Below are 22,656 nucleotides of genomic sequence, written 5' to 3'. Positions count from 1 at the left end.
GGCAAATTATATCAATCAGAATGCAAATATCTCTTTTGCAGTTTTGTTGTTTGTTAGAAACTGTCTATAGGGAATCTCCTGTGTGGAAACAAACTCCTTTCCACTTAGATCTGCATCTTCTCAGCTACTTAGGATCTCAGAGAGTTTCCTGAGAAGATTAAAAAAAGGTGACTTTCTCAGGGTTGCACATTCAGTATGTGTTTGTTACTGTTGTTCAATTTTTTTTTTCAGTTCTGTCTGACCTTCTGTGGGGTTTTCTAGGCAAAGAAAGTAAAGCGGTTTGCCATTTTCTTCTCCAGTTCATTTTACAGATAAGGAAACTGAGGTAAATGGGTGAAGTGACTTGCCTATATAGTAAGGGTCCAAGGTCAAATTTGAGTCTGATTTCAGGTCCAATACTCTACACACCATGGGACCACCTAGCAGCCCCAGTTCATTAATTTATTAACGATCTATTAAGACTTCTACCTTCTAGGGAATCCACTGAAGGTATTGAGATAAGACACAAAAGATCCATTGGAAATCTCTTGTCCGTTACACATATGTGTACGCACAGGTAGACATATGTCACCGATTGTAAAAGATGGGATGGGATCTTTATACCTGCATGCATGTACACACATACATATGCACACATGTACACACACACACACACATATATATATATATTTCCAATTTTAAAAGATGGGATGAGGGGCAGCTAGGTGGTGCAATGGATAGAGCACCGGCCCTGGAGCCAGGAGGTCCTGCGTGCAAATCCAGCCTCAGACACTTAATAATTACCCAGCTGTATCACTTAACCCAACTGCCTAGCATAAAGAAAAAAGAAAACAACACAACAAAATAAAAAGACGGGACGGGATCGACACACACATAGACACACACACCCATATCCCCTTATATGCGTATATATTTTCCATTCAAAAAGGCGGGATGGCTTTTCAGGTACGTGGGAGAACGGAGGAGGTTGGATGTAGAGAAGAGTAGGGAGAAAGGGGAAGAAAGAGGATGAGAGAGGAAGGAGAGAGGGAGGAAAGAGGAAAGGGAGAGAGAGAAGAGGGCGGGGAGAAAAGACAAAGAAAGATGGGAGAGAAGAGAGGTGGGAGAGAGAGGCGGATCTGGAGAAACAGGCGGAAAGTGGGGAGCGGTCCCCCAGGCCCAGCTTGGGGCGGGGTCCGCCTTGGCGCGCGCTCCTCCCCCGCCCCCCGCCCCCTCCGCGGGGCTGGGCCCCCAAGTCCGAGGTTTCACTTTCGCCTGGGCCTCCCGCGCTCCGGCTGGGCTCCCGGGTCTGCCCCACTCTGCGTCCGCAGCCCCCCGCCATGGCCACGCTCAGGGAGCGGGTGGTGGACACGCTGGGCCGGCTGGACTCGGAGGAGCACAGCCGGCTGGGGCTCTACCTGAGGCACTCGGAGGAGGGGCCCCCAATCACGGTGCACGACCTGGAGCGGGTCTCCACGCCCTCCGAGCTGGCCGATCTGCTGCTCAAGCGGTACAGCCGGACCGGGACCCCCAAGGTCTTAGTCCGGGTGCTCCAGCAGGTGAAGCGGATGGACCTGGCGGAGGAGTGGGGTGAGAAGCGCTGCCCCGGGGGGCGGGGGGTCCCTTCCCTAGCCCTGATCCCCGCCTAGCCCCCTGTGCCCACCCCTCCCGGCATCTTCCCCGCCGTGAGCCCCACTGGATCGCCGGCACCCAGGGGACTGCGCCCCGATACCCCAGCGCCGCTTTACAGATGGACGGACCGAGCCTTGCAAGTGAGCTGACTGGCCCAGTTACGGTCAAGGGGCCAGGACCAGCAGGCCGCCTCAGTTCGCGCTGCTGGTGAGAGTCAGGTGCAGGTTTGGAATTCAGAGCTTTACATCCTCCCCCCCTCCCCGCCCCCCATCACCTCGCTACCTGCCTCCCCTAGGTGGGAAAGATGGGGGCCTACATAGGCACGTGGAGCATCGCTCCAAAAGTCCAGAGGTACAGGAAGCCAGATGAGGAAACTGAGGCTTCACTTGGGTCACAAAAGATAGACCCACAGCAGAAGAGGGGCAGGAGGGAAGGCGTCTCAGTTTGAGGGAACAGTATGAGCGAGAGCCAGGAGGATTTGCAGTCCGAAGTGCAGATCAGAACCCAAGCCAGGGAGTCCCCAGATGAGACTGGAGAGGAGCCAGATTGGGGAAGCCCATTGCAGCTCCAAATTCAGACTGGAGCTGGTGGACTCCCTGTTTTTGAGAGTCTGTGCCTTTAAGAGTTTCCACCCCACCTGGAGGGAAACAGCTGTGTTTACCCACGTGTTGCAGCCTCTCTGGGCATGCTCCCTTAGGTCTCTGGAACCTGCTTCAGGGACCTGTCTTTAGTCCCAGCTGGATGAAGGAAGTCAGAGAAACCTGGAACCCTTATTCTGTGGCTCATATATTCAAAGCACTTCCCAGTTTACAAAGGGCTTTTCTCACCACCACTCTGAGAATTCACAAATTATCCTTGCTGTTTGACAAAGAGGACCCAAGGGGTCAATTCATTAGCTCAGGGTCCATGAGAAGTAGCAGAGGTGGCTCCTGTGATGGAGACTTCTAACACTTCAAACCAGTACTTGATTTATTGTTTACTGGTGGGCTGGCATTGGGAAAGGGATGGAGAAAATATTAGTAATGTAGGGTGTCACTTAAATGTCTACCCAGGTTGTAACCATCCCCCCTCTGTACATCCACACACACACCCCAAGTTTGTGGCTGTAAAATAGATTTCCCAGCATGACACTTCAACTCAGGTCTATTCATTCCAAATAAGGCCTTTCCACATCGGATTTTAAACTTGCTCAGGTTTGAGATGCAACTGTAAAAGGAGGCTTTATCAACCCAACTTTATCAGAACACATAGGGAAGAAGAGCCAATACTTGTTCTGCTTGGTTCCACAGAACAAAAGAAGGATGTTGGAATGCAAGTCACCAAAAAGTCAATTTAGACTAAATGTAACAGGAAATTTCTCATTAGTAAGTGAAATTAGGCTTTTAAATAATATTAGGAAACCAACTAGGATTACATCGTGGGAATCAAAAACATTTCGCTGAGAACCATATTTTCCCATTCACCACCTTTTCTCCATATGACTTGACATTCTCTTCACAGTGGAGGGGATGAGCCATGGAGATCCTAGTTAACTCTGTAGCAATAAACATGTTCCATTTTGAAGAACTTGAAGCAGGATCTGTCATAGAAGCAGAGAGACTTATTGGGGGAGCACAGTCCAAATGTGTTTAAATCTTCCAGTTCCCCTCCTCATCTCCCACAACCCAAACAGCCTAGGATTTAAAAATCAATAAATAACCATTTTTTAAGCAACTGCTGTCTGGTAGACTCTGTGCTAGAAGCCGAGAGGACAAAGACAAGAGTGGAATAGTTCGTGCTCTCAAGGAGCTTCCATTCTGATGAGGGAGACATGCCTACATAGAAGTTTATGTAAAAAATACTATCAGAATCCATACACAGTCTTTTGGGGAGTAGGGTGGCTGCAGCTGCAGAAATCAGGAAAGGTCTTGAGTGAAAATGGACTGATGAACTGAATCTAGAAGGAGACTCAGGATGGTAAGAGGCAGAAATGAGGAGAGAGATGTGTCAGGTCTGTAAGACAGTCAGTATCAAGGCAGAGAGGTGAGAACTAGAAAGTTATGTATGAGAAACTAGGAAAGTGAATTTAGCTGGATTGGAGAGAGCTTGAAGGGAAATATTGTGTGATAGGCCTGTGAAGAGAAATTGATTCCAGAAGGTAAAGAGCTTTAAATAATGTGATCTTATACTTGATCCTAAAGGTACTTAAGGCACATTATTCTTGCTGCAATGATCTGGAGTGGAAAGGTGCTTAAGGGAGGGGAGTTTGATAAGGAGATTGTAGTAATAGGTCAAAGGAGAGGCTAAGCTAAACGAGGCTAAACTAAAAGGGGTCATGTAGAAGAGATGTCATGAAGATAAAAATGATAACATTTGACAACAGATTGGATTGAAGGAGTGAGAATCATGCCAAAGTTAGAGAGTGAATGGAAGGATGATGATACCCTCACTATAATTAAGAAAATTTGAGTATTTTAGGAGAAAAGATAAGGTGTTATGTTTTGGACATGACTCTTATAAGATATCTAGGGTTCATCCAGTTCAGAAACAATGATACAGGACTGGAGGTGAGGAGAGAGGCTAGGGCCAAATATATGTATATTTGTGTGTGTATATATATATATATACAATATATACACTATATAGTATATACATATATTTGTATATATAATATATATATATTTGTATATATATATATATATATATATATATATATATATATATATATATATACAGAAGTGGGAGTCATCTGCAACTCGACCATGATTCAATCCATGGAGGCTAATGAAGTTACCAAGTCACCAAAGCTCCACCTATAAGGGAACATAAATATAGATGATGGACAAAGGATGCTAAGAAAGAACTGTCAGGAAAAAAGGAAAAACATGAAAATAGGTGTTGGCACAGTAGATGGAGCCCTGAGTTCAAATCCAGACTCAGAACTGATATAATCCTGGAAAGTCACTTAGCCTTTTTATCTAGTTTTTATCAACTAAAAAATGGGGAAAAATAAACCTCCCTTGCAGGTTTCCTGTGATGACCCAATGAGATGATCATTGTAAAAAGAGCCTGGTATACAGTAGGCACTATATAAATACTTATTGCTGTTCTCTAGTATCACAAAGTATCATTGAGAGAATATCTAGGAGGAGAAAGGGGGGTTATTTGGTGTCAAATGTTGCAGAGGAGGGAAGAAAGATGAGGAAAGGTAAAAGGTCATTTGGTTTGGCAATGGAGAAGCCACTGGTAAATCTACAGGGACCGGTTTATGTGGAGTGATGAGGCCCAAAGCCAGACTGGGTTGAAGTATGAGTGAGAGGAGGGACTGTCAAGGTGATCATTGAAGACAGCTTACTCTAGGAGTTTGGCTGAAATGAGGAGAGAACTAGAAAGCAATAGCTAGCAGGAAAGGTAAAAGCTTGCTGAAGGTAGGAAAGACCTGGGTCTATTGATAGGCTGTAGGGAAGGAATCCATGGATAAGGGAGAGATTGGGAAACAGAGAATGAGGAAACATGATTGTAGGAAGACCATGAGAGGGAATGGAGTTAAGGAAATGTGTGAGTCATAGAGAAAGAATATGTGGTAAAGCAATAAACAAGTAATACTGCTTTTCTTTTCTTTTCTTTTTTTTTTTTTGGTCCATTTTTCCTGAAAAATAGAAAGGTATTCAAGGATGAATTTGAAGAGACCTTATGAAAATGATGGCCCTGGACTGGTAAATTCTTATGTTTTTATCTAAGCCTGACAAATGCAAGCTTCTAACAACTGCCTGGCTTCTCATTTAGGCAATTGAACTGACCACCTAACCTAGCTATAAAAGAGGAGAATTCTAAGTTATTTCACTCCACCATTCCACAAACTATTGGTTGTCTATTCCCTGTAGAATAAAATATACACTTCTCTGTTTGGCATTTAAAACCCTTTGAAATCTACCTTCAACTTCACTTTTCAAACTGATTTCCTATTGCACCCCTTCATCCATCCTCTAGTGAAGTCATATTGGATAGTTTTATTTTCCCCATAAACAGCTTCCTGTCAGATTGGCTACCAGCCCTGGAGGGCTGTCCCTTTTTACCTGCCTTTCCTGGGAGCCCTGGGTTCAGTAGCTGCCTCCTCTTCTCTGAATCCCCTCTTCACCCCAACTGTTCCAGCTCTCTCAATTGAATATGAACTGCATGGGTAGCAAAGATCATGCCTTCATCTTTGCACTTACAGTGTCCAGCACAATGACTAAAGTATAACAAAACTTTAGCAAATGCTTCTTGAATTCAATGATCTCATTAGTTACTTAAACTTGTTGAGGGAAGAAAAACAGTAATTATTCCCACTCCTACTGCAGGCAGTCTAGACAGAAGATTGGCCCTAAAGAAGGGCCTTAGGAAGACCTGAGTTCAGATCTATCCTTAGATACTTACTAGCTATATATCCCAAGGCCATCCAGTCTCTGTGCCTCAGCTTCCTCTTCTGTAAAATGAAGATAAGAACACCTACCTTCCTGAGTTGTGATGATTAAATAAAATAATCTCTTTAAGCATGGTGTAAATCTCACAAGGCTTTACAAAGATTAGATATTAACTTGCCTGTTACCCCCTTTGTTTTAGATGTCATATACTTTGTTTTTAGATATTAGACATTTTGTTATCTCTCCCATCAGGAAACTCGGTGGGCATATCTCACTAGAAAAGGGGAAGGAGTAGTGAGTCCCTGCTACATTCTAGAAAGAGGGAAGACTTAGTGGAGGAAAAAAGGGAAGAGGGGGTGGGAGCCAAGGCATAGCATCTCTAAGGATTCTGTACTCCTTAGGCTCAGTTGCCCAGATCATCCTAGAGGCAACCCCAGCTACTAAAATGTATCCCTGTCCCTAAGAGGCCAAGACAAGGTATTAATCCAGCTCATTTTTTAGGACAACCAGCATCCAGCCCCTAGAAACTAACCAAAGGGATCTTCTTTGTCCTTTTAGCAAAGGGCCTAGTGAGGAAGGGTCTCTCCTACTTACTACCCCCTCCCCAAAACTAAAATGTTAAGGAATGCCAGAACCGTTGTCTCTTCCCACTGCACCTATTTCTATATCCCCTACTTTTGAAGGTGGGAACCTGTGGACTGACTTATGGGAGCAGGATAGAAAAAGATCCCATCTATCCAGAGACAGAAGTGGCATATTCTTATTAGAATCATTAGTACCATAATTGAGGATTTGGGATGAATTTCAGAACTACAAACTTTATCTAATCCAATGACATTTACCTGATTTGTAGAAAGGATGAGAAGTATCCAGCATCTAGGGAGTTTATGACCCCATCACAAGCTCCTGCATCCCAAGAGAGACTCAAATCAGATGCTAATTGGAGGTGCAGTTCAGGTAGTAACTTATTCCAGTTTGGTTAGAATGCGCCTGCTTTACTGGTTCTCTCTATTTCAGAATGAATGATTTGTATTGTTAGACTTAATCTGAAAGAGAGAATTTCAGGGTCTCATAAATGAAATGAAACCTTTTGCTGATGTCCTTTATGAGTTTGGCTTTAAAAATCACCATTAAATTACATATGTGTTGTTGATCTTCAGTTTGTCCTAATAAGTGACACCAGAGTCTGACCTCCAGAAAGAGCACAACAGAATTAGGTTAACATACAGTTTTATTAATATTTCTCTAAGTTTGCTGATTTATGCAGTTGTGTGGGTAGTAGGGGCTCGACTAAAAAAACCAGAGCCCTAAAATGGGAGTCTAGGAAGGGGGTTTTCAGATGATTTGACTATCAGAAGGTGAGCCCTAGAAATCTACTTCTGATTTTGTTCATCAAGGAAGAGAGGGCCTTCCACTTAGGTTGGGACAGAGAAGTACATATCAGATATTCCATTAAAAGAAGTGCCTTTTCAATTATACTAAGGACCTCCAACAAAGCAAAGAGAGTCCTCCCTCTCCAAGATATCCACATACCCACTGACCCTTGATACAATGGGATTTGTTATTAAGGGTTAACATTACACACACATAAATACACACGCACACAACATACAGCATATATATCTCTACCTCAAAAAGAGGTCAGTTTTAAATTCTTAGATAAACCCTGCCACTGACCCCAGGAGGTAGACAGATAGTACATGGGCCTATATGTTCAACATGTTAGGTTTTCTGATACATGAGATTTAATTGTGTTTATTAATTTTACTTACCAACAGGAATGCTACAACATGGACCAAACTCGTAAGGCTTTTGTGATGTGTGTGAAGACAGGCAGACCAGGGGCTGATCAGGATATTAAAAACATAAGAAACTGGCTTGGGGCCTGTGACTTTGACTCTATGTCATGCATAGATCCTGATGAAAAGGTAAGCATTAAGCAGCAACTTTGGGAACTGACTTTAAGAGTCTTCTTTTCTAATGAGGGAATCCTGAATCCTCTCTGACCAACAATGTTTTCTTCTGATAAAAGCATCACAGCATTTCTATTGAGGGATGATGTCAAGATGTTAATGAATTCCATTACATTCTTGGGGTCTCTTTTAGCCTTTGAAATATTTTAGTTTTATTTAAGGACCTATTGTTTTCCTAATTTCTGTTGTAAAGGTAAACTTTTCTATGTTTCAAGAAAATGAATTAATTGCTTTGGTTCTCCAAGGTTTTCAGAAATAGGTAGAATTTGTGATTCGTGGTCAGGCAGATGGATCACTTCCTACTGGTTTTCTCTAATTTTGTTCCCCTTTATCCTGACTGACAAATGGAATTTGATTCCCATTGCCCTTGAGGCCAACACTGGTCCCACAATTCCAAACAATAATTAATATTGAATTTTGGTACATTCATTCTATTTTATTTTTATAAATAGATTTTAGAGGTTGGATTTCCCATATGGAACTTGAAAATTCATGATGAAATTTATGTTAGGTGTTATATGGAGTCATATAAAATAATCCCAGAGTCCCAGAGTTGTCTTGAAATGTTTTAATTTTCTGATTTTCTCTTCTTTTTTTTTTACCCTCCTATTTTCCTGAGTTCTAGTTTTCTCTAGAAAATTGCCTATAAAGATTATGATGCCATGTTAGATAATCACTTTCCTTTAAGGTTCTATATTTTATGTTAGACAATATGGAATCCATGTCACAACCAGGGCAAATTGAGGAAATTCTGATTACTACTATAGACAATAAATATGGTAAATCTACCCTTTGAAAAATACATTTTGCAATACTATTTGCCACAGGAGTTAATGGAAAAATTAAAAGAGTTTCGTGATGGAATCAATGGAATAAAAGATGATATCAGCTGCTGCCTTGTTGCTCTTATGGCCCATGGAGGCAAGGGCTTTATAAAAACAAAATTTAATGAAAAAGTCAACTTGTCAGACATTTATGAAATGTTCAACAATGTAAACTGTCCAGCGCTTCAAGAGAAACCCAAAATCTTCTTAATCCAGGCTTGTAGAGGAGGTAAGGAGAAAGAACCTATCCTGATTGGCAAGACTTCTTACACTTCATTGTAAGCATTTTCTTCTTGTCCCAAGACAGTTCTGACCCTGATTTTCTTTTGTGAAAGACTTTTACTTTTTCTGCTGCCAGTCCTCACAATATAATAAGAAATACTCATTGGCTGCCCCTTCTCACCTGTAAAGATGTCAAATATTTTACATTTTTAGATTCAAAGTACCATCATGTTAAGAGCCTACAAGTTAGGTCCTTTTAAGTTAATGGATTCAAGATCAAAACCTCTAAGATTTTACTCTTTTTCTACTATGATATTCCCCCTTCTACTATTTTATGGATGTTCCTCTGTGGTCCTATCTACCTTACTCACTTTGAAATAATTTTCTGTGGTTTCTCAGGGCCCAGTGAAATGCAATGGAAAAGGTACTGTATTTGGAGGCAGAGGACCTGGGTTTGAATTCTGGTTCTGTCACATAAAATACTACTAATAATAACTGGCATTTTTAGAGAGTCTTGAATTTTGCTGTGGGCTTTACTTACATTATTCATGCTAACTCCCTCCATGACTTTGGGCCAGTCATATAATCTCTCTGGGTATCAGGTTCCTTGTATGTAAAATGAGGACTTGAGCAGCATTATCTCTGAGGTCCCTTTCAGCTATAACTCTATGATGCTATGATTCTACTAGCCTTTAACATGATGAGATGTCTAGTCCCTAGTTTACCAATTCTGAGGAATGTTACTGTTCAGATGTGTGCCTTTTGCTCCTTAGACTTGAATCTGGTTTGCTTAGCTTTTCTAAAGCTATAGGGGGTATGATTGTGAATTACCCTCTCTGGTGTATATGCAATGATAAGTGTTTGTTTATATTGGCTTCAGTTGTCATTAGAAGCAGAGTATGGATGATTATCTCACTAGTCAAGTTACATCTTCTGTCACCAAAACAGATCGAAGAGATGGAGGTGTTGTTCAAACTGATGATGAGCCAATGGAACTGGACTATTCTGAGAAAACTCGACTTCCCACATTCAGTGATTACTTTATCATTTATCCCACCCAAGAAGGTAAGGCAATGAATTCATGTGCTGTTTGGGCATATTAAGCGAAAGTACTCATGATTGTTAAAAATCTACTTGTTGTTATTAATGTCTCACATTTGTATTAAAGTTATTTTCTTGCTTCTAAATTTGTGTGTTATTTTATAACACTTTAGAAATAAAGCTGTATTTCTATTTCCCTGATAGATCATGTTGCTTTACGTGACCCAGACAAAGGTTCTGTGATGATACAAGCAATAGTTGAAGTCTTTCAGCAATATGGAAAGAAGTGGCATATTGTGGACTTTTTTACTCAAGTGAGTAATCAATAAATGGATTCATGTTCCATATTAGGCTATTTTCCCTCCACTAATTAATAAGCATTGATTTAATTCTATCAGCACGTTCCTTGGAAGTCCCTAAGTAGGATTTGTGTATGTCTGTATGTATGTGGGGTGGAGTAGCTATACTCTTACCTGTCTTCCTCTTCCTGAGATGATGCCTTCTTTCTCTGAACTCTTTTCTCATGATGTTTCACTTCCCCATTTGATTTTAACTTTCTCTTAGCTATTCGTGTAATTAGTAAGCAAGAGACTGAGGTGTTTATTAAATTGTCATTATAAACTCTTTCACTGTTTCTTCTCTCATTAGCTTTAGTTATTGTCTATGAATGATAATGCATCAGCCTGGAAACAGGAACAACACCTCAGCTCCCAGTCTTTTGACTGAATGAAAGGAAATCAGTTTTAAGTTTATGACAAATATCATCATCATCATCATCATCATCATCATCATGTTGATAATACTTTCCATTATTATTTTGTTCTTATGGAAAATTGTCCCAGGCAACTTTAGAAAACCCTCCCATGCTTCAAATCACACACATAAACATGCACACACACACACACACACGCACACACACACACACAACCATGCACACAGGCACATATAGTCCCAATTTTGGGAAAACTATCCTACTCTCTGATTCTACAGACTCACATCCTATCTTTAATGCCTGCAAGGTTCTCTTTACTTATCTCTGCCTCTTACATTCTCTAGCTCTTCTACTAACTCTGGGTTATTTCTCTATATAGGGTTTTTGCCTAATCTACTAGATTCTTGCAATTCTGCCTTAATCTATTCTCTCCTCTGTTATTTTGTCTTTATTTTGCAAATACTCTATACTTTTCTGCATATTGAATCTAACCTTAGAAAGGTAACCTCTTAAGGGCAGGCACTGTTTCTTTTTGGTCTGTTTTTCCTTTCCTAGAATGTTGCTTAGTAAATACCAAATGCTTAATAAATTGTTTAATAATCAATAAACATTTATTAGTCACTTACCAGATGCCAGACACCTGGCTAATCTTTGTGAATAAAAAAGAGGCAAAAGTCAACCCTGCCCTTTAGAAACTCAACTAATTTTTGAACTGAATTCTACTCATTCCTGGGTATAATTTTGCTTTGTATTTTGTAGGTGAACAACAGCGTTGTGCACACAGACTTTTATATAAAAAAGAATCCCATAAAAGTAGTGCTGGTCATGGAGTCCTCTCTCACTAAAGCTATCTACTTTTGACACTGGGAGAAGAAGGTGGAGGTGGAGGATTTGTTCATGAATTTACATTCTGCTTCACACTATATAACAGTGGTTCTTATGTATATTGGTTACAATCTGTTGTGGAGATTTCTAAGATTGTTCAAATCCTAGAAGTAGATATGACTGGGAACAGATGTGAATTAAAGACACTGTCCTCCCAATAGATGTTCTTTCTGTCAAAAGTCAAATTTCTCTAGTTCTTTCTTTAAAAATTATTCCATGTTTCTAATATGTTTCAATTACCAGTTTATTACTTAAACTTTTAAATACATTTATTAAAAAATTAAATCTTGGTTCTCTTGATTATTTCAGATTCTGCTGTCCACAGGAGGATATAAAGAAGGGGAAAAAACATTTCCAGATATCTGACTTATGGGATGCCCAATACATTCTTATGTGGTTATGTTTACATATATGTGAATGTATACATGAGCAATAGAAGATGAGGAGATAGACTGAAGGGCATAGGGGGTAGAATTGAGGGAGATTGGGAGAAAGAAAAAGAAGAGAAGGGGAGGCAAGGAGAGATATGGAAAGAGTAGAGGAGAAAGTTAGTGGAATACAATCTTAGAGGAAAAGTATTATTGCAGGCTTGAGAAAAACCAATTAGCTAACATTCACACAGCATTATGTTAGACAGATGGATAGAGCAGGAGTTAGAACACCAGGCCTGGTCTCAGCAAGATCAAGAATTTAAATCTTCCTTCAGACTCTTCCTAGCTGTGTGATCACCAGCAAGTCAATTAAACCTTTGTTTGCCTCAGTTTCCTCATCTGCAAAATGGGGATAACAATGGCACCTACATTCGAGGTTTCTTGTATGACTCCAATGAGATCATATTTGTAAAGGGCTTAACACAATAGACAGTCCACAGGTAGCACTATATAAATGTTAGCTCTCACTATCATTTGCAAAGCCTTTTTGTGATAGCAGCTCATTACATCTGTGCAATCACCCTGTGAGCTAGGTGCAATTATTATAACTGGATTTTACAAATGAGAAAACTCTTAACAAAGAAGAAGAAACTTGTGCAGGGTCACAAAACTATTGAGTGTCCAAGACAGGATTCAGATTCAATCTTCTTGGTTCCTGAATGAGGCAACCTCATGCCTTTTGTGGCCTCTTGAGGTATACACTTCCACTGAACTATTCTATCCATTCCTATTTTTAAAGTTTTATTATTCATTTTTAACTTTCTTTTTTAAAAATAAATTTTGAGTTCTTAATTCTCTCTGTCCCTCTAGCCCCCTCTCTGAACTACTGAGGCCAACAATATATTAGTTATACATGAGATATCATGCAAAACGTTTTTATGTTAGCCAAATTGTAAAAAGCAAAAAAGGAAAACATAAAGTAAAATTTAAAATTAAAATTATACTTCAATTTACACTCAAAAGCTCATCAGTTCTCTGTAGCAGTATTTTCTATTATCAGTCCTTTGGAATTGTGGTAGTTTATTGTTTTTATCAGAGCAGCTTTCACAGTTGATCATCATTATAATATTGCTATTACTGTGTAGAATGTTCTCATTCTACTCACTTCACATCAGTTCATATGAGTCTTCCCAAGTTTGTCATTTCTTATTTTTTTTTGCAAGGCAAATGGGGTTAAGTGGCTTGTTCAAGGCCACACAGCCAGGTAATTTTTAAGTGTCTGAGGCTAGATTTGAGCTCAGGTCCTCCTGACTCCAGGGCTGGTGCTCTATCCACTGCACCACCTAGCTACCCCAAGTTTGTCATTTCTTACAGCATAATAATAAACCACCATTTGTCCACCTATTCCCCAATTGATGTCCAGTCCCTCCATTTCTAATCCCACCTAGCTAATTCTCTAAGGTCTCACTCAGGTGTCAGTTCTTCCATGAAATTTTTCCAGGGTGTTTTAGCAAACATTAACTTCTCTTCTCTTTCATTTCTGATTGCACAATTTAGTATTTGCTATCTTATATTCTCCAATTCATTTTTAATATTAGAGACTTTAGAAAAGGGCTGAAGCTGAGGAACCATTTGGTTCGATCCCTTCATTTAATGAGAAAACTGAGACTTGGGGTCATGCCATTATTTAGTGATATTGCTAGTTCTGGCCTGAGATCACAACAAAGAAGTTTAACTGAGAGGTAAGATATTTCAATTCTACTAGTAATAGATCTGTTAGTGTTTTCTGGTGGAAATGCTGATATATTAGGAAGGAAAATGTGATTAGAGATGTAGGAAATCATCCACTTAACTCTGAGTATTATTATGAAAATGTGATTCTTTGATTCTGACATGTCATGAAACATAAGATTTTTGTGTACTTTATTCATTAAAACTCAATATTATGGTTTAATCAGGATATATGTATATATATATATATATATATATATATATATAAAACCTTAAAAGATAAAAATGACAAATATTATTCACAGAATTTCCTAGCAAGGTATTGGTGAAGTTCTAATTTTCCCCCCATATTTTTACTACCTTTTGTTTTATGCCACCCTTTTCCTGAATATTTTCTCTCCTCTCCTCTATTTAGTAGGTTGCCCTATGTAATAACAACAAAAAGTTAAAGGAAGAGATAACAATTTAGTCAAACCAACCAATCCATCAAGACAGTCTGATAGTATATCGAATGTTCCATATCCATAAGCCCTAATCTCTGCACAAAAGAGAGAAAAGTATTGTTTTTCATTTTCTTTTCAGTTCTAAATTTGAACATCTTGGTTATATCCCATTCATTTTCTATTCTTCTTGTAATATGCTAGTTTTTCTGGTCCTGCCTATTTTACTATGCATCAGTTTATATAAAACTCATGCTTCTCTGAATCTTTATATCCAGTATTTCTTATGGCACAGTACATTATTTAAGTAACACAACTTACTTAGCCACTCGCCAATCATTGGATATCTGCTTTGTTCCAGCTCCTTGTATGGTCCTGATTTTCATAATATTCAGTTAAACTGAACTGAATTCTTTGATGCTTCTTTCAGTTTCCAATGTCTCTTAGTACTTTGCTTTGAGTATCAGGCAAATGAGAAAAGATATGTTCTAATAGTTAAAATGTTACACAGAAATTGTAAACAGGCCTACTCTAAGGTGGTAAGTAATTGAGAAGAGTGAGAGGAAGAGATCAGCAAAAGAAAGGATTTACTAGTTGGATCTGGGGTAAGGTTTAAGTAAGAAAGGAACTTTTGATTTATAAATCTATATTTTTCAGATATCTCATTTGTATTATAGAATTTGCCACCAAAGTATAAGGGGGTGATAATCTCCTAATGCCTTTGAAATTACCTACATTACTGACTCACCAACCACACACAAAAAATAGGGAATATTAAAGTTAGGAAATATTAAAGTTAGCTCCTTGCTTCTGGAAAATATCACCCCAAACTCAAGAGTGTTTCCTGGGGTTAAAAAAATGGACTTTTTCAGAGTTACACAGCTAATTTGAAGTAGGGCTTTAATCCAGGTTTTATTCATTCACTACAATGCTAATTCTAGCAGCAGTGTTTTAGAGAATTGCTTTAATCCAGTTTCATGCCTTACTGCTTAAGGACCAAGGAATATTAGAATTGGGAATTTTGGGGGGAAAAAAAGGTGGCCCTGGGAAGAGAAAATATAATTTTGGAGAAGACAGACAGGGGTGATGCAGAACAGATCCAAATGTGATGACAGCATGAGGAAGTTGGGAACCTGAGGAATAAAAAAATTGTAAGTACCTAGTATGTCTAAAACACTGTTCTAGCACTTTACAAATATCTCATCTGATCCCCTCAACAATCTTGTGAGCTAAGTATTACAGGTATTCTTCTATAGATGAAGAAAACTTAAGGGAGATGAGGTGATTTCTCATGTTTTTGTAGTTAGCATGCATCATCAGTGGGATTTGAAGTTGGGGCTATCGTGGCTTCCTTTCTCTTGAAAAACACTGGTTTTGTATCAAGTCACCCAGTCATTGCTTATTGAATAAATATGTTTTTAACAATTCAATTTCTCTCTTAAGTTCCTGTTACACCTTGGAGTTATTACACTTAAAAAATAGATCAGTGGCACTAAGGCTTCATGAAGTGATGCTGGGGGACATTACTTCCTCTGTGAACCAGTTACAAGGTCCTCTATCAACAACTGTGGCAACTGGAACCTCTGTCCCCTGGGGGGCCTGTAGGGGTTGGACTTGTGTCAAGTCCTCATCAGAATATAAACTCCCTGCAGGCAAGGCTTGCTATCAGAGCTTGGCATGTTGCTTGGCTGAGTAGGGGTTTATACATTTCTTCTTTCTTTCCCTCCCTCTTGCCCTTCCTTCCTCCCTCCCTCCTCTCTCCCTTCTTTCTTTTTTCCTTCTTTCACCTTTTTTTGAGCTTCAAGTATTTTTTCCTTTTTTAAAATTTATTTTTAATGACTTCAAACATTTTCTCCTTATTTTCCTTCCTTTCTTCCTCCTCATGCTTATGTCTTCCTTCCTTCTTCCTCTTTGCTTTATCTTTCCTTCTCACCTTTTTTGTTTCTATTTCATTTTTTGTTTTTCAAAATTTATTTTTAATGACTTCAAACATTTTCTCCTTATTTTCCTTCCTTTCTTCCTCCTCATGCTTATGTCTTCCTTCTTCCTCTTTGCTTTATCTTTCCTTCTCACCTTTTTTGTTTCTATTTCATTTTTTTGTTTTTCAAAATTTATTTTTAATGACTTCAAACATTTTCTCCTTATTTTCCTTCCTTCTTCCTCTTTGCTTTATCTTTCCTTCTCACCTTTTTTGTTTCTATTTCATTTTTTGTTTTTCAAAATTTATTTTTAATGACTTCAAATATTTTCTCCTTATTTTCCTCCCTTCCTTTCTCCTCTATCCTTTATTATTTTCTTTCCTTCTCTCACCTTTTTTTTTGAGCTCCAAGGTAATTTTTTCTTTTTTAAAATTTATTTTTAATGACTCCAAATATTTTCTTTCTTTTCTTCCTTTCTTCCTCCTCGCTCCCTTCTCACTTTTTTGAGTTCCAATCTAAATTTTTTTAATTGATTTTTTAACGATTCCGTTTTCTCGTTTCTTTATTTTCTTTCCTTCCTTTTTCTTATCTGCCTTCTTTCTTTTTGCCTTCCAATCTAAAATTAACATATCCTTTACTTTCCTTCCTTCCTTTTTCTTATCGCCCTTCTTTCTTTTTCCTTCTCTCATCTCTTTTTTTTCCTGACTTGCAGCCTAAAGTTATCTTTTCCTTTCTCCTTTCTTCTCCCGTTTCTGTTTTCCTGCGCTTTCCCGGAGCCACTCTGGGGACTTCATGGTTGAAGGCTTGCGGCTGGCGGCGCCCTCCACAGCGGCGCATCGCGCGCAGGCGCTCTGGCTCTTGTGGGCGGTGTTTCCCGAGGGCGCTGTTTCCGGCGCTCCCGCGCACGCGCGGACGCGTCGTCGTCCTAGGAAGGCGGGAAGACGGCGGCAGCCGCCGCGAGCCTCTCCGAGCGGCCTCGGCCCCCGCCCTCCGGAACGCCCCTGCACGGCCCCGCCCTCCGGCGACTGAAGCGCCTTGCGGAAGGGAAGCACTTCCGGAGCTCGCCCCGCCCCCGGCGAGGGTCGGGCTATATAAGGACGTCATTTCCGCCCGCGTTCCCTTTCCGCGCTGCCCAGAAGAGGGGTCCATACGGCGTTGTTCACGGTCAGTGTCGGAAGCGCGGGCCGCGGGGCGGCGGGAGGCGGAGGCCGCGGGCACCCGCGGGGCCCGGGCCGCGCACGTGGCGCCCCGCCGGGCAGGGGCGCGGGGCCGAGCCCGGCCTGCCCGCGGCTCGTGCGAGGAAGGCCGGGCGGGAGCCCCCCCACCTCCGCGGGGCGGGGGCCGGGCCGCGACCCCCGCCCCAGCCGCCGGGGGAGGCCCGCGTCGGGAGGGGGCTTGCCCGCCACGTTGGGCGCCAAGCGGCGGCGGACCCGAGGGGCCCCCCGCAAGGAGGGAGCCGCAGACCACCCCGGTGGGGGTCCCCCCGCGTGAAAGAGCTTGCGGGAATCCTTGGCAAAATGAGCTTCTGGAAGCTTCCTGCACTCCCAGCCCTATTAGGCATTTGGGGCCGACAATAGGGATTTTTCCAAAAATTCAAGTAGCAGAAATTCTAATAGTTCTCTATCTTTTCAGGTTTCCGTCGTAACTTTCAAGGGAAACTTTCACAATGTCCGGAGCCCTGGATGTCTTGCAGATGAAGGAGGAGGATGTCCTCAAATTCCTCGCTGCGGGCACCCATTTGGGTGGCACCAATTTGGACTTCCAGATGGAACAGTATATCTACAAAAGGAAGAGTGACGGTGCGCCTCCTGCTCTATTATTCTTCATCTGTCATGATGGGATGATTTTTGGAGGGAGCATTCTGGAGCTGCTTGGGAAACGCAGCAGGGCCTTTAAAAAATTTTAATATTAGTTCACATCTAATAGGGTGCAAGGTCAGCGTGTTTTCCCCATTTTTCAGATGAGAAATCTTAAGAGCCAACAGTGACTTATTTTATTACATGAAGATAAGATATTTCTGAGTTAGGGTTTTGAAGCAGGTTTTCCCCCACTCCAAATTTGATCATTTCATTAAGTAAAACCATTATGTCTGTCATCTGGGAAGTAGCCATTTAAGGATTCTTCAGGTTAAGCCATTATAAATAGGTCTGAATATCTCACCATGTTGTGGTTTGTCAGTGAACTCACTTAATGTAATCGGATGGAAAATAATTTTATTGTTCATTCCTGCTCTTTGTGAACTTATGGGCTGTTATGTCCAGTTTTTTTGGCAAAGATACTGGAGTGATTTGTCATTTTCTTTTTCCAAAATAGTAATTTGGCATTTTGCAAAAGAAAAACATTGCAAATATAAACATCCATGTTTCATTCTTGATTTAATACAATTTTAGAATTGGTAAATTCATAGACTGCTAGATGAACAGTACTACACTTTATCAACATGCTTTTTAACCATATAACTCCAGAGCATTATTTGGGTTGTTAGAACAAGCATTTTATTTACTATTATTTACAGGTACAACTTGTTGTTCTTAGTGTACTTTACAAATAACTTAGTTGAGAAGTGGGTGCTTATTAGGATCTCCATTTTCTATTCAAAGAAACTGAGGCAATTAGGTTAAGTCACTTTGTCTAGGGGCACATAGCTGGTGAATATCTGAGACTGCTTTTGAAAAAAGATATGATTCCAGACTCTATTTAACAAATTTGCTTTAAATAGCCTTTAAGACCAGTCAACTTTTAACTCATTTGAAACTCTTGATATAATTTGAGTTAAATTATAAGTAGTATGTAATTGAAGATAGAGATTTGCGATTACACAAAGGCATTGAACATAATAGAAGAAGCCACTTCACAAGTGGGGCAAGACTACATCTAGCTAATCCAGTTGATTAGGATATTTCTTAAGTTGGTACAAGTAAGAATGGAAGCAAAAGATTCTACTGTTTGGTTCATTTTAACCTGCACATTATTAAAACCCAGAGTTCAAACCAGTTTTGGGCCAATGAACTCCTGAGTGTCGGAAGTGTGCTACAGTATACCTTGGCAGGATTTTCGCTAACACCAGTAGAGCTTGCCTCTGTGACTGGAGTTTGATAGTAGTCTCTGCCACATGTCTGGTTTTAGGTGATGTGTTCTTAATGTTACATTTTAAGTTGGTTTTGAGAAATTGGTTCTCCCCACTATAGGCATCTATATCATTAATTTGAAGAGAACTTGGGAAAAGCTTCTGCTGGCAGCTCGTGCCATTGTTGCCATTGAAAATCCAGCTGATGTTAGTGTCATCTCATCCAGGAACACTGGCCAGGTATGTGGGATTCCAACTGATTTATTTATATTCTCATTGACTCTTAACAAAAGTCTTAAGGTAAATGATATGAGTCATCACCCATTGTACAGATCAAGTGATTTTATTGGAACTGACATTCCAGTGGGATCACTGCAGTGCTAGCCCAGCACAAAGACCTGGGTCTTTTAGGTAGACCAAATCTAGCTGGGGATCTGGAGGGATAGGCAGGATGACCTTTGTTCAGTAGTTGCATTCAATCATTTATAATTTCTAAAGGGTTTTTAGATCCTCCTTTACTGTCTTGGAACTATTCATATCAGTCTAATGAGCGATGAAGTCACTAAAAAGATGAACTAGCAAAATAGAAAGAAATTAATTGTTGCTTTAAATAATATACATTCCAAAATCAGTTCAGAGCCAAGAAACATTTCATCTTAAAAGTAGCTAGACTGATCAGTTCACTACAATGGGGGGTGAGGGGAAATTCTAACAGTCCAACAACACATTTTGGATTTCAAGTTCACTGTCTCTGGCACAATGTGGGTGGTGTGATTAATATTCAGTTCTGGGAATTTAAGGTTAATCCTTGGATTCAGAATTCTAAAGATGTTTTTCTCAGTAATGTTTTCTTTGTGTTGATTTTTTTCTGCATCTGTTCATAGAAGGATTTTCAGTTACTCTGAAACTCCATTTTGTCACTTGTACCTGATAAGGCAATGGAGATGTAGGAAGATATTTTTGAAGTTGATTAACCAAAACTTGTGCTAATTGGGTATAGGCTTGGAGGGACTGACACTCATCTTGTTCTTGCAGGTGGATGTCCTTTAGTTCCCCTGTAATTCTTTGGTTCATCACTTTTGTCTTTAGAGAGCTGTTCTGAAATTTGCTGCTGCCACTGGCGCCACACCTATTGCTGGACGCTTCACCCCGGGCACCTTCACTAACCAGATCCAGGCAGCTTTCAGGGAGCCTCGCCTCTTGGTGGTCACTGATCCTCGTGCAGATCATCAGCCTTTGACTGAAGCATCATATGTTAACCTTCCAACCATTGCACTGTGCAACACAGACTCCCCACTTCGCTATGTGGACATTGCCATTCCATGTAACAACAAGGTATCAACAAGGACCTCACCATTTTTGGGGGGGTGAAGGGAAGGGAATGCACATTTAAATTGTGGCTGCAGTCGGTCAGGCACTCTGCTAAGCTCTTTACAAATCATCTTGTTTGAACTTGGACCTTGAATTATCTCTTGGGAACAGCTCATTAAGGCCTCCTTTTTGCACACTGTTAGAGCTTGGAGCTGAGGCTAGTTACTGGCCAATGAACTCACAAGTGTAGGTTGTGTGCTATATGAATGGCAGGTTTTTCGCTAACACCACAAGGGCCATTGTGGCCCAATGAGTGGAGTTTGATAGTATTCCATGCAACAGATGATTAGATAAGTTCCAAAGTAGGAAAGAAGGTGTGGGCAAGCCTATGATACATAAAGAGCCACTGAAGGGCCTAGCTTCATGGGATTTAGGATAGAAGCTTTGATCTGCTCTTTTACTCTTTCCCTTTGTAGTCCTTAGCAATTTCTTAGCCTCTGCTGTTATTAAAGAGGTTCCTTATCCTGACTTTATGAATTTGCAGATGGATAACAGCTTGGTTTAAGGTTCTCTGAGAGGTCCTTTGTGTACTACACTGAGCTTTGAAACAAACCACAGGTTTGCATATTTTTATTTTGTCATGGAAGCTAGCAGAAGTATGACGATGGGCAATTGGAAAATGAGGGAGCTACCTCAATAGTTGGGTGATTCTATACAACAGTGTCGTTTCTGTAGGGAGCTCACTCAGTGGGTCTGATGTGGTGGATGCTGGCCCGAGAAGTCCTGCGGATGCGTGGTACAATCTCCCGTGAGCACCCATGGGAGGTCATGCCTGATCTTTACTTCTACAGAGATCCAGAGGAGGTAACTTGGTTTTGTTCAATAAATTTTGACACTGATGGGCCCTTGGTGAAAGTTGCCCGTGTATTATGTGGGCCTAGCTAGGACCTGTAGCTTGACACACATGCTAGGTTGCTTTTAACAGTAAGTTGAGAATTGCTTGATATGTATAATATGTGTGTTCCATGCCCTTTCCCCCCTACCTAGATTGAAAAGGAAGAGCAGGCTGCAGCTGAGAAGGCAGTGACAAAGGAGGAATTTCAGGGTGAATGGACTGCACCTGCCCCAGAATTCACTGCTGCTCAGCCAGAGGTGGCTGATTGGTCTGAGGGCGTCCAGGTGCCATCTGTGCCCATTCAGCAGTTCCCTACTGGTAAGTGTTAGGAATTCTAATTAGTGTATTAGGACAGGGAAAATTGCTATGCTTAGGGTACATATGAGGTGAATACTGCCAGGCATATGGGTCATATAATGGGTATTTCTTTGAGTAGTTGTCCTTGAATGTATATGCTTTCATGGGGTATTTCTTGAGATGTTTGTTGAATGAGAAAGGTTAGACATTTTGAGAGCTGAGCTCATGATCTGTTTTTCAATTTTCAGAAGATTGGAGTGCTCAGCCGGCTACTGAGGACTGGTCTGCAGCTCCTACTGCTCAGGCCACTGAATGGGTAGGAACTACCACAGAGTGGTCCTAAGTTTTACCCAGATGCTCTAATAGTGTTGGAAAACTGCGGATGGAAAATAAACATTGGTTTCTTAACATTCTTGGTGTCATTTCATCCTTTTTATTCCAAATTTTTGCCTCAGATTTTCACGTTTTAGGAAGAATAACATGAAATTTTGTTAATCATTTAAACCAATTTGTGAGACTTAAGGGACCTTGGTATTTCTTCATTTGATGCAGTATTAACAGTGAGACCAAAACTGTTTTCATTGAATGATATGTGGAGATTTAGTAGTCTGGCATGGACACAAGCAGCAGACTAATTAGGATGTGAATTTAATCCTTGCTGAGTCAATTTTCTAAGCAAAGCTTTTGAATGAAGCATCTTGATAGTATTTAGTGAATTTATAACTGCTTCAAATCTAAAAAGGAATCCTTTTTTAGGGTCAACCTAAATTTTATTTCCTCTTAGTGAGGTATTCACATCCAGGTGGTTGAGCCAGTAGGTGCCATCCAATGCCATGGTGGTATCAGGAAAACCAACCTGACTGCTGCATGTATTTCAGTGACAGCTTGTCCTGGTTGAGCATGGAAAGCCTGACCATGCCCAGGGGTCCCCTTGAGGTTTTTTCTGTCATGAATCCCCTTCATTTGCTCTGAAGC

The 22,656-nt window shown here is 40.6% G+C and overlaps 2 protein-coding genes and 2 non-coding genes across 4 annotated transcripts; all 4 read left to right on the top strand.

Moving 5' to 3' along the window:
• The first annotated feature begins 1,283 nt into the window (after window positions 1-1,283).
• Window positions 1,284-11,927, top strand: LOC141494562 (caspase-14-like). The gene is made up of 7 exons (XM_074195900.1): window positions 1,284-1,569; window positions 5,251-5,306; window positions 7,772-7,921; window positions 8,794-9,019; window positions 9,961-10,077; window positions 10,258-10,367; window positions 11,525-11,927. Exons 1-7 carry the CDS (start codon window positions 1,320-1,322, stop codon window positions 11,624-11,626), a joined length of 1,011 nt encoding a protein of 336 aa, XP_074052001.1. The 5' UTR covers window positions 1,284-1,319; the 3' UTR covers window positions 11,627-11,927.
• Window positions 11,928-17,187: 5,260 nt separating this feature from the next.
• RPSA (ribosomal protein SA) lies at window positions 17,188-22,089 on the top strand. The gene is made up of 7 exons (XM_074195899.1): window positions 17,188-17,275; window positions 17,744-17,910; window positions 19,300-19,418; window positions 20,268-20,513; window positions 21,225-21,353; window positions 21,537-21,702; window positions 21,930-22,089. Exons 2-7 carry the CDS (start codon window positions 17,778-17,780, stop codon window positions 22,022-22,024), a joined length of 888 nt encoding a protein of 295 aa, XP_074052000.1. The 5' UTR covers window positions 17,188-17,275; window positions 17,744-17,777; the 3' UTR covers window positions 22,025-22,089.
• LOC141494601 (small nucleolar RNA SNORA62/SNORA6 family) lies at window positions 19,072-19,227 on the top strand. Its single transcript, XR_012470500.1, has one exon. It is a non-coding gene; the product is annotated as a small nucleolar RNA SNORA62/SNORA6 family (small nucleolar RNA).
• LOC141494600 (small nucleolar RNA SNORA62/SNORA6 family) lies at window positions 20,678-20,833 on the top strand. The gene has a single exon (XR_012470499.1). It is a non-coding gene; the product is annotated as a small nucleolar RNA SNORA62/SNORA6 family (small nucleolar RNA).
• Window positions 22,090-22,656: the final 567 nt, after the last annotated feature.

The sequence above is a fragment of the Macrotis lagotis genome, chromosome 7 (assembly GCF_037893015.1).
Source record: "Macrotis lagotis isolate mMagLag1 chromosome 7, bilby.v1.9.chrom.fasta, whole genome shotgun sequence".
In the NCBI taxonomy this organism is placed as follows: domain Eukaryota; kingdom Metazoa; phylum Chordata; class Mammalia; order Peramelemorphia; family Peramelidae; genus Macrotis; species Macrotis lagotis.
Note: the sequence above shows the minus strand (reverse complement) of the source record. Positions and strands in the feature narration are given on the sequence as shown.